The 12,277-nt window shown below is 44.2% G+C and overlaps 1 protein-coding gene across 1 annotated transcript in view; it reads left to right on the top strand.

Annotated features, from left to right (window-relative positions):
- Positions 1–12,277, top strand: part of roraa (RAR-related orphan receptor A, paralog a) — a 138,461-nt gene that overhangs the window by 76,231 nt on the left and 49,953 nt on the right. The window contains exon 2 of the mRNA XM_049724100.2: positions 11,835–11,864. Within this exon, the coding sequence (XP_049580057.1) occupies positions 11,835–11,864 (30 nt within the window). The remainder of the gene's footprint in view (positions 1–11,834; positions 11,865–12,277) is intronic.

Below are 12,277 nucleotides of genomic sequence, written 5' to 3' on the forward strand. Positions count from 1 at the left end.
TGAAATAACAATAGCGTAGTGCTTTTAAGACCCGCTGCAAGATGCACCCTAGCAAGAACAATGGATTTTTTTTTTTTTCCATCTTCAGTAGAATGGAATTTAGATGGCGGCATGGTGATCAGATGGTTAGCGTATTCGCCGAGCAGTTTGGGGTTTGAATCTGGGCCTTCCTTTTTAAGTCAGGTTTACATATTGGGCTAATTAGAGACTCTAGTTTGTCTGAATTGTGGATGTGATTGTTAAAGTTTGTTTGTGCCCTGAGGTTGGGCAATTAGCGGTAGAGAAACAAGATGGCTGGATGCAATTTTGTCAGTTAAAAGTGACATTAAAATTATTTGTCCCATTTTATCCGGTCGTACACAACATGAGTAACTATGCTAATTAGTTAAGTGAGGCAGAAAATCCATCAGTAGTTTCTGAAAGCGATAATTAATCAGTTCAAATTACTAAATCTGCTTGTCAAATGTGAAGGTCTGATGCTTGTTACAAATTACACGTTTAATATGCTGATTGCTGAAGCATCAGTCCTAATGAAAATACTAATACACTTCTGCTCCATAACCATAATAACATATCATTGTGATCCACCAATCATTTAAGCTCTGATGGGTATTAACAAGCATCTTTTGATTTTTTTTTTTTCTCAAAAATGTCCGTGTTAATGTGCTTTAAGGCAGACAATATAACAGTAGTCACTCTTTTTTTGTCTTCTGCTATCACAACTCATATTAGTGCCGTACTGATGAGCTCAGAGTGCAGTTGTTGTGTTTTTATGAGTCTCACTTGAGTTTGAGCAATTTGATTGGCTTCTGCAACGAGGCAAGGACTGCCTAAAACTTATTTGGGATAATGAACGTCTCAATAAACAGCTTATCCGTGTCTGTCTATCTTATGCTGTCCATAAGTGGCCACCAGAGGGCGCAGCATATATTAATGCAGTACGTGCGACAAAGACTTGGATTCTTTTTCATTCTATCACGTCGTTACCGCATGGTTTTATCAAGTGCGATATTATTGAGTGCTATTTTGGCTTTTCCAATCATTTCAGTAGCAAAAGATGATTTTAGATACACATATTTTGAATTACAAGCGTGGTGAGAGAATATATCAAACTTGTATCTCAAGGCCTTCTTTCCATTTGCGCGCCTCTAGGTCAGTGTGTCACTGTGTCTCGCTCATGATCTTAATGCAATTGGACAACTTCGGAGTGGTTAGAAAAACGCAAAACAATCAACTCTCTTTCCCCTGAAAGCAAAACAAAATAGTTGTTGAACATGGACAATACTGCGCAAACTGTCAAAGCACATCCATGCAGAGATTAAAAAAAAAAATAATAATTCGGCATAGGTGTGCAGTGAGTGAGCACCATGCTGCCGAGAACTCTGTCGTAATTGAATAAAACATGGACGTGCTGTGAAGGGCCCACTGGGGCTAAATGGCAGTCGCTAAAGCATAGAAGCCAACTCAATAAAGACTAGCACATGAATAAGTAATGAGAAGCAAACGAAGCGTGCCACGTGCACCGAGCGAGCGAGCGAGCCAGGGGTGTGACTGACGCTGAAACAATATCACAAACGGCAGGCTGATGAGAAGGCGGATTTATTATATTGGAAAAGTAGGAAGAATGCATTTTTTGTCGGCATGTTTATTTTATTTTAAGAGTGACACGGGAATCATCTCCATATCGAGCCCTTGCAGGAACTACACGCACCCCACACAGAGAAAAAAGGGGAGTATAGGGGAGGGGGGGGGGGTACACTAAAATATCCTGAAGGTCCTTGGCAGCTTTAGAGAAAGGCCTGGGAGGTTAGGAAACATCAAATCAATGCATTGTAATGTGAATTGACTGCTGACTTTGATCATGTGCCTTGGGAGTGCTTTAGTATTGAGTGCTGTCACACTGGCTGGGTTAAGCAAATAGAGCACGGGCTGAAATGGAGAGAGATGGCAAGTTCGGATGGGGGTGAATCAGAGCGGGGTGTGTGATGGCTGGTTATAATCAGCGACTAATGGCCACATTAAAATTCAACGTCCACTTGGCATATTGTCGTCGTTATGCGTAGTTAAATGGAGTCTTGATTGCGATACATCAATAGGTGTAAGGCCAATTCCAAAATGTAATATAATCGGAGCAGAACTGTGATGCATTTCTTTGAGGGGGAAAAAAAAATGCATTTTAGCCTTGTCTCAGCTATTTCCCCTCCAAAATGTTGGGTCAGCTCTGCCAAGTGTCACACGCTTCGGAAGGTGCAAATACTCTTAAAACGTTTGCGCTATAATGATGAGGGCGCTTTAATCTCACCCTTTCTGACTGGAGGTTTTTTTTTTTGGCTGAGAGAAGATTATAACACAAAACCATAAATCAGTAAAAAAAAAAAAAGAAGTATTTTGGGGGTTGGCAAAATAATGTCTACAGCTTTTTTCATCATACAGTTTGTGGTACATTTTAATCTTAATATTAATCTTAATATTCGCAGATTTTTGCAAGTGGAGGGTCCACTGTAGAATAATTAAAAAAAAAAAAAAAAAATCCTTAATGGTAGGAAAGTAACCTCCCAAGGTGTCATCATCATTGTAAAATGAAAATAATCTTCCTAATTTCTCATGAGAAACAATTTCCCTACAAACATGGGCAGGCCAGGCTTTATTGGCAACATTGCGGCGTTTAATCTAAAAAAAAACAAAAAACAAAGAATGAAAAGGGCGATAAAAGAATATTCTTGGAGCCAGAGCCAAAACCTGTTGTTGCTATACGCTAGCTAGCGCACGGGCCGGCCAGTATCGGACCGCTAGGTGCATCTCTTGAACAACCTGACTGTTCAAAGGCTTTTTAGTGCTCTGGAGAACATGAAAGGCATGTTTAAAAATTTAAAAGCCCGATCTGTTCCAGCGCTATGGAGCGGCAGAGGGAAGCAGATTTTTACGTCGCCAGAATTCCCCAGCTGCTTGCTTTGTAAATTAATTAAGATGTTTATGACAGCTGCTTGCACCTAATGGAATGCTTATAGACTATGCTATTAATTATTTCTGCCGGCCGCAGCTACAAGCTTTCATATTGCTGGCAATCTAAGGCCGCGGTCGGCGTGGAGACTCGATCCGAGAGCCCCGAGTCTCGGACCCCCCCCTTCTGACTCAGTGATTGCATCTGAGCGTGCTGTTGCAAAAGTCTGTTATCTCATCATATCACTCACGCGGGAAAATTAGCATAAATGTGTGTCACCGTGACGTGTCACAAAATAAGACCAGAGAAAGGGCATTTTTATTTACAGATGGTTGGATATTTTCCTTGCGCCTCGTCTGCTGTTTTTGTTTACGATTATTGTGTTGTTGTTAATCTGTCTTGGCTGCAGGATGCATTATCGCCATTCGCCTTCCAGATAAGTCTGAAACTTTTCAAGTGCATATCGGGAGCGGCATCTTTAAGCCGTGCGTGCGTGCGTGTGTGTGTCCACGGCAGTTTTTTTTATTTTTACCGTGAACTGTGCGTGACCTTCTGAGCTCGGAGGAAGTTCATAACTTTTCCGCTATTGTTAACTCGGCTCTAAAAGCTGGAGAGTTTGCATTGTTTTCATTAAGAAGGCATAACGAGTCGAGCGGCTGTGAGCATGCAAATGCTACTGCGGCTAATTATAGTTCTTCTTTCATGCAACTTCAGTGCAAGCTCGGTCCTCTGATGCTGCCGTGAAATCGTCTCACGCAGCCACGCCGACGGCGCACAGCTACATACAGTCAGCAGTTTTTTTTTTTTTTTTTTTTTTTAGACTGATTGTTTTTACAGAAATGCGGGGAGGTGTACGACAATTGTTTTAGATACACTTAGCACGGTGATTTAGCATTAGCATGTCTGCCTCGCAGTTCTCAGGTTTGAATCTCAGCTCCGGTACTTCCTGCATGGAGTTGGCATATTCTCCTTGTGTTTTTCTTTCTGCAAATACTGTCTTTCTTCTGATGTCATATTCTTTCATCTTCAAGCCAAGAATGAACTGAGACGGGACTCAACAGCAACTCTGCTGGTTGAAGCCAAGGAGGCCGCTCGCTCGCAAATAATTATTAGCACGATATTCTGCTCCCACCTCTAAAAACTGATACTCACTATACAAGACACTGTTTCGACATATGGTAATATTATCTGATTATTCCAAAATACTAAATTCTGACTTTGAAAACCAGATTGATGCTGTGTTTTGGACAAATGTAACATCTCTCCCAGGGCTTCCTATGATATCAAGTTACCACCCAGTCAGCGGGACAAATAAATAACCCAAGTGGGACTGACTGACTGTGTTGTTGTTGAGACGTGCTTGTATATCCCCGCAGAAAGAAGGAATCATGTTCCCGCTCTGCAGAGCTTTATCCCGTGTTATCCTGTGATTACATTTACATAGCGAATGCGTGGGGAAGGAAGGGGAGGGGAGGGGAGGGGAGGGGGGGGGGGGTGCAAACTTAAGCATACTCCACCTGCAGTACGAGAGGCGCCATGTGAAATATGGATTGAGTCTTTTTCATCAAGCCCTTTAGCTTCCACGCTTGTGTGTAAAAGTCCTGGGTTGTGTTAGCTTTCCCAAAAGAAGAGGAAAGACGCTGTGATCTATGTTCTATTAATCATAGTCCAACTCTGTGGCTGTCGCCTTATCGCATGTGTGTAATTGCACAATATTTGTGCTTTAAGCTTGAAAACGGAAGAGTGGCTCCACTGATGAACCCTCCCCGCTAATAGGACTACCTTTGATCTGCACGGCGAAGGGCTCGGAGAACTCGCAGGTTTTAATTATGAAATGCATGAAAAATAGATGCGGCGCTAAGTGCCGTGCATAACTGCAACCAGTCGCGCGCGGTGTGCGTGCTTGCATGCGCGCCTCGCCTTTTCCTTCCTTTATGTCTTCCTGCGCTATGAGGAAGAAAAAAAAAAAACGTCATTTGCCTGCCTCGGCGTGCAGAAGCGGCAAAAGCCACGTCTGTGATATTAATTAGCGAATTGACAGACGTGTAATTTATCTCGGAGGAAGTTTTCATTACATGGTAGGCTTCATTGGGGTAGTTTGGCTTATTGGCAAGTGCGAAGACCGGACCTAATGGGGCTGCCGTTCCCTCCCATTCCGGCAATTAGAGCCAAGTCCTCATCAGCAGAGCCACGAGTCCACTGTTGTGGGAGTTGGACTCGCTCGCCGTGATCTTTCCCCGCAGACCCGTGTTCATTAGACAAGTGCCTGCTCGCTCGGCACTCTGCCGGATGGAGAGCTGAGGATGAATGAGTGATGCTAATGAAAGGCTTTCAATATAATTCCGAGTCAGCCTTTTTTTATATTCAGGTGATATTAGCTGACATGAGTTTGTCATGAAAGTGCCCGTCGTCTCCTTCCCCCTTGAGGGGTTATACAACCAGTGTGTACACACTCTGTTGACATAGCAGCACGCCTCTGCTAACAGATTGTCGCTAACTGTCAGAGCGCACGTCAACTCACCTCTTCCAAGCCCACCTTCTGCTCTTCTACATTCGATATCCAATCGTTGAATAAATACAAACATGCAGACTCGACCTGCGATAACGACTCGGGCAAATTCGGACTACCGCTGTGCGTTCCTGAGGTCCGTTGCCTATGAATCATCCTTTGCTAGCAAGACAACAAGTGAAATTTTCCTCTTTATTTAACCGCAGCTCAGTCTGAATATTTAAATTCCTCTTAATAGGTTGGCCTGAGGGGGAGCATCTATATTGGCTGATATTACAGCCCATTATTATAAAACTAGCATAAGTGGAGTTTAGGCCTCGAGAGCTGTGTAAATGCATTCCCTGTTTAGCTGTCGACCTGAGTCGGGATAAAATGATGTATTGTAATGTGAATAGAGATGTTAAAGTGGTGTCTCTGGGGGGGAAGTAGAGAGCGATTACAGTAGCGGAGCAACTGCTAGCTTTACAGAATTGGAAAAATGGGATTTGTCATACACGAAAAAGAACATCACGTATACTTAAATGTTGGTGTGAAAAGGACAATCTAGTGCTATTGGAGCGTATGATAAAAATAATTAAGGGTCAATTGTTTGAAATATATTAAATTGAAGGGCGGGTTTGCAGTGTTTTAACTGTTAGCAAATCGGAATGTAGTCTGCGCGGTGCTAGCAAACTAAGCTAGCATTAGCACTGTGAACAAGATGGCTGTGTTGCTAGCAGGACTTTCTAATCAAGTGTAACGATAACAATAAATGTTATTGCCTGTAGTGTTTTAATAATTTGAACGTACAATCAATTCAAAATCCCAAAGTGCTGATATGGAGCAGATATCAAGCAGAAATGTTGCTAATTCCGCATCACTTGTGAATCCACTCTGCTATCCGCTGTCGACTTCTGTTTCTTAGCTTCTGTTTATGCCGATTTGTTGGAGAACAAGGGATGGGTGTTGTCTTTTCTTTTATAGAGGTGGATATTCGACCATTGCTCCAGCTAATCTAAGGCTCAAGCTAAGGGGTCAGCCCGGGCATGCGGAGGTCTTAACTGTCGGTTCAATTTCAATTAGCAGCGTAAAGCACAGCGTGATGACTCTCCATTGTTAGGCAAACAAATGTCTTTTATGAAAAATCACTATCAGAGAGCAGACTGCTGTGGAGTAAATGAAAATAGTCCGGGTGGTCCACGAAATAAGGTTTGTCTTTATTTACAGTGCAGGCTATTGAGTTTCATGCTTGGTTGAGACTGCATCCGGAGAGATTACCACTGGGCTGAGAACCACCCGTGAGGAAAGTACACAGAGGTCTGGCTGCCTTTGCTCCTGGCCTGACTTTGACCAGCGCCGTGGGCCTTCCCGCATCCGCCAAGCCCTCTCGGAACCGGCTCGTGCACATGGGGGAATTACGCTTTTGTGTAGCCGGAGCCGGGGATCAGAGCGAGCAACATCAGAGAAGCGTAAACCCTCATGTTGCGGGCTCGTCACCTTTACCGATGTGTTGTAGCACAAAACAAACAAATCCGCGCTTTCTCATTTTGCACTCCAGCTTGTTCGGCGCCTCTTTCGTTGTCTTTCAACTGAGCCGCTGACTTGCTATGAGGCTAAACCGTTTTGTGATTTATTTCTATGCCAATATATATGGTTTGCATTTTTTATGTGGGGAAATCACATAATCTGTGATACATCTGCTGTTGCATCAATTACACGATTACAGGAATATTAGAGCCACACTTAAAAGAAAGCCAAATTTTACAAAAATAGTTGTAATTTGACGTCAATAAATTCAGATTCTTCTAAAGTAAAAAAAGATATATAAATAAAATAAGTATTTTTTTTCAGTTTGTTTCTTTAACATGAGAATTGTACAGGAGGTTGACAAATAATAAAATAAAAATATATATATTGCATGTCAACAGCAGTTTATCGTAATTATCAGGGGTGATCGTGCAAGCATGTGTTCCTGTGAAAGAACCACATGGACCGTTGGGTTTCTTACTCAACCACTTAGTTTCATTTTCAGAAGACGTTTTTTCATAGTGTATGAATAATCCTCCTTATTAATCTCAACATCTTAAAATGATGACATCATACCCATCACTCATAATGGCTTCCAGTCAAGCGCAACTTCATTTTTACTTTTAATTGCGGTCCAATTCACAATTCCTCAACACCTGTGCGGCTTTTACTTATCACACTTTCACATATTCTCTTAAGAATAAATATTTGTTAAGCAGCAATAATAGAAGTCACTCTGTAGTCTAACCTTGAACAAAGGACCGTCTCGATAATTATTAGCGTCGAGCCCTGCACCTTTTGTCGCCCGGTGCCATTTATTTCGGCTCTCACAAAGGTAAACGTGCGCAGCCGTGTCCTACCAATAACAATAGCACTTATCACACGCGCTCCCCGAGGTGCAATTAAAATTCCATCGGAGTCTTCAATCTGCCTCGCAGCCATGCCTGCTGTTTGTCGGCCCTTCTGGGCCGCGTCAATTCCTCCGCCGCCATGTATAATTCACGAGCCACCAAACAACACCCCGGTCTCACCTGGAGACTCGCCGGCCTAGCAATGCAGAACCGCACGTGAGCTTGAGGGACACATGACACGAGAAGTTAACTCGGCAACGACTCGGACGACGTCAGGGTCACCCTGATAACGTCCCCTCGGGATGCCTCAACTTTTCCGCCCAAGTCTTGCGTGCGCTTCGATTTCCCATTACCGTCTCCCATCAGTTGGTGAAAGACAACGGCGGTGCCCTCTAAAACTAATTTGGATGTATATCTTCTATTTGCAGACAATTCCATAGCGATGCGTTAAAAGTAACCTGTGGAGTCTCCGATTGGTTGCTTGTAGTTAAAACCAATTAGAAATGACCAGAAATAACAGCGCCTGGAGACAGAGAAGTCATTTTTCCTTTGAGCCCCCCCTGGAGAGTCGTCCTCTCCACGGATTCAGTGTTTTAGTATATTAGGGGGGCAGCTGATTAGAATCATCGTACTTTTTTTAATCACTATATTTTTGCACGTATAGTTTTTAGTCATAATAGATAATTAGTGTGTCAGTACAAAAGGGAGGACGTCTTAATGACTGTGTGTAACTATGGAATGTGGCCTTCTCTAAAACTGGGGGGAGGGGGGGGGGGGGGGCGTTTTCTCCAGCCCACTTGCATTTATTGACTTAACTTTTCTTGTAGCCCGACCTGCGTCGGTCTATAAATCATATTAAGACATGTCCGACAATCACAACTTTTGTCTAAGAAAGGCAACACATTCATTGGTGGTAATGATTTCGTCTCAGGAATGTTGCATCAATCTGTTAGCGAGACAAGCTGCTGTAGCTTGTGAAGAGATCATCATTCACCGACAAGCTCGGAAGTTTGGGGAAAAAAACGAAGGGCTGTTAACAACGACCATCTGCTTCGAAAGTACATTTTTTATGTAAAGCTAACTGGGCTGGGATCAATTCTAAGTACCCTACATTTTTGGACCAATCAGGAATTTCAGTGCTTCCATTTTTCTTTTTTTAATATTTGCTGGCTTTGAAGAAGCACTTCCAAGGACTCTGCATGGTGTCGATCTGTAGTCGGTCTGCGCTCTTTCACTCGGCGGCAGTTGTGTCCTTGTGCGCGTCGGCCGTGCAGCGGCGGCGTGCGTAGCAAGCGGCGGAAAGTAAGCCTCCCTGTCTCCCCAGACTGAACAGTGAATGAGGATAAGTGAGGAGCGCCAGTCAATGAATCAAGCAGCAGGAAGGCAGCAGCCAGAAGGGGTGGCGGAGGGGGGACGAGTGTGACGTCCCCACGGGACGGCCTCGCATTAGGAACTTCCTCGTCTGTGTGTTTCTGGCACAGGTTAAATGGATCGCTCCCATTAGCGCGCTGAGAGGACAGCTCCATTATATGAAGGAGACTGTAACTTTGAATGTCACGGCGCAACAAGCCCAGAGCACGCCTCATCTCCCGGGGAGGCAGGGTGACAATAACCATCCATGATAATCATTCCCTGTCAAGCTTTAAGAAACCTGAAATTATGACGTACGGCCCACCCTGAGCCTCAGAGTTCATTACAGGGCTGTCACGTTGAGTCGCCGGCCGCCGAGAAGCCTGCTGCAGCTCGCTCTCTTGTCTAAGTGGCATGTTTACAGGATGTGCCCCCCCCCCCACCCCCTTGCAGATAGATGTGGTGGAGGTTAACCTCCAGTCACCTACTCAGTACCTCGCTTCCTTCGTAGCTCGAGCAAATTCTCGTGAGAATGATGCAGGGGAAACGTGACTGATCAAAGGGCACGGTGTGACAAGCGCCCCTCCTTCCAGTGTGACACATGCTAATATAAAAATATCAACTCAGCTGTGGCAAAGTTGCACCCAAAGGCGGGCGAGGGCCAGTGTTGTAATTGGTTTTTTGATGCAAAGTGAATGATTTGGTCATATTAGCATGTGAAAATAATCTTACGCGATGGTTACCTTGACTTGACGCTTTGTTCAATTGAAATTTGGCCTTTGGATATGTGAGTGAGGTTGGACCAAAAAAGGTGAGCCGCAATTGCCAAGAAGCTACGGCAAGCTAAAAGTCACATTTTGAATAGCAGGCCACTCAAGTGACTCCATAGGCCACGCCTCCACAAACACACACAACTTATGTCCCATCAAATGAAATTAATTTGACTGGTTTATCATCTTCAAACCTAAGCCATGCTTGGACCCCTCTTTGACCATAATGCCTAAAATGAATAATAGCCAGAGAGAAAATCCTTCGTCTGGCTGCGGGCATGTTTTTATCAGCCAAGGAGAAATTCACCTCCAGACTGACCTCTGAACCTGCCATCCAGTAGAGAAGACATGAGCTGGCAGCCATTGCCAATGTCAGCGCCCACAGCTAGCTCCTTCTTTCTCACCCGCCCGCCCGCCTGACTCATTATTTGGCTTTGTGGCCCTTTCTCCTTGCCACCTCCAATCACATGGCTGTGAATGACACTTAGAGGAGGAAGAGACGCCCCCCCCCCCCCCCCCCCCCCCTCTCAACCACCCAACCACCTGGTCTGCTTCCACTCACCTACAGCAACAGGATTTGGGGAAATCTGTATTTTCGAACACACTTTATTTATCAGCAAGATAGGTTTCTGTTATTTTTCTGTTCCCCAAGAAGTCAATTTCAAAATAATATTTATTTTTGCTAAGTGCACGAGTGTAAGCACGTATGCATGCACAACGAATGGATGTGGTAACGAAAGACAACGTTGATGTGATAACAGGGTTGTCATTTCCTGCATTTGCACTTTTTTTTTTTTTTAATATGTGCAAGGCTGACCACGTGGCACATGTGAGAACATTCGCGACAATGCTCACCATATGTAATTTGAACCGTTGGAAAGATCTGAGCAGTGGGACAATTCTAAAGGTCCATCAAAGACTCCTTTGTCTCTTTCCGCTCGGTGACGTTGCTATCTGTTATCTGTTACTGGCCATCTCTCTATAGGACGCTCAGGGCCGTATTTGTTTTCCCCCTCGTTGCACTTCAACTCATTTCCCCCGCTCAAACGTGTCTGAAACATTGTTATCTCCGGCCAGACGCCTTTTTCAGCGAGTTATTGAATCATGTCAACTCGCCGTCCCCCGAGTTTGCGACGCGAGTTGTAGAAAAATTAGCCATTTGCTTCCACATGACAAGTGGGATCTATTAGTGTGCTTTCGCCTCGCAAAGCATGAGGAGCATCAAGCGGGACGCCGGAGGGACCGCCGTGCGCTCGTCTGCATCCGGCTCCCGAGGCGGTTGGGGCCACGTTGCGGATCGAAGAAACCGGAAAAGTGGGAAGCTCTTGACAAAGGAAGTACTTTGGCCTTGGTCAGCCAGGTGTTATTGGGGTCTGACCCATCAAGGCATATTTTGGATTAGTGACGTGAGATTGCATGCTTGAAGCTTGTCTTGTATAATATGCACTGATACGTTGCCCTTGCTCCATCCATCCATCCATTTTCTGTCCCGCTAATCCTGTTCAGGGTCACAGGGAAGCTTGAGATTGAGTGTGAAGGGTGTTGTTGGTTTGGTCAGCTGTCAGTCACAGGCAGGCAACTCGTCACACTCATATTTGCAACTATGCTAGCTTGACATTCATGAAAAGGTTTCAAAATGTTGATTAGATATTTTACCACTGGCGGAGCTAGAGGGGGGGTCCGCAGGGCGACTGCCTCCACCAAAGACACCAGACTGCTGGACTGCAGGGTGTTTACTGCTGCTACTAAAATGCTAATGACTTGTTTTGAAAGTCACTGGTCAAAATTTGTTACAATTTGGAGTATTAGCCAAAAGGTAATAATGTTGAGGAAGATGTTTTATTTTTGAGCAATGTTAATTATTTTGTCTTTGCGGTATTATATTCTTATTTGCTTTGTCTTTGCAGGTATCTCGGTAACCAAGAAGACACACACATGTAAGTAAACTGACTCCTTTCTCTTATTTCATACTTTGTTAAAGTCGCCGTGTTTACGTAGAGCAGAAGTTACACATTTGCGTTGACCTCATTTTCAGTTTTTGAGTATTGTGTGGATGCCATTTTACCAAATGAATATCGTGTTGACTTGCTCCTTCCCGCACATAATACAACAAAGAGGAAATGAAAAAATGTTGTCTTATGACCGCTTGCTAATCATGCAGCGTCGCCGCAGCGTTCGTGCCGAGGCGCCTCTTTGTTCTCTTGCAAGAGGCCTTGCAGCCCAGTAAGCGGATGTGGCATCTTGTTGTGGTTTCTAACCTTGGACTGCAATCGCAAGTCAGAGCTGAGACTCGTCAAGTCGATCATATAAGGAACAATGAAAGATGCAAATATATGACAACTAATGAACA

This window comes from Syngnathus scovelli, chromosome 6 (genome assembly GCF_024217435.2).
Source record: "Syngnathus scovelli strain Florida chromosome 6, RoL_Ssco_1.2, whole genome shotgun sequence".
Taxonomy (NCBI): domain Eukaryota; kingdom Metazoa; phylum Chordata; class Actinopteri; order Syngnathiformes; family Syngnathidae; genus Syngnathus; species Syngnathus scovelli.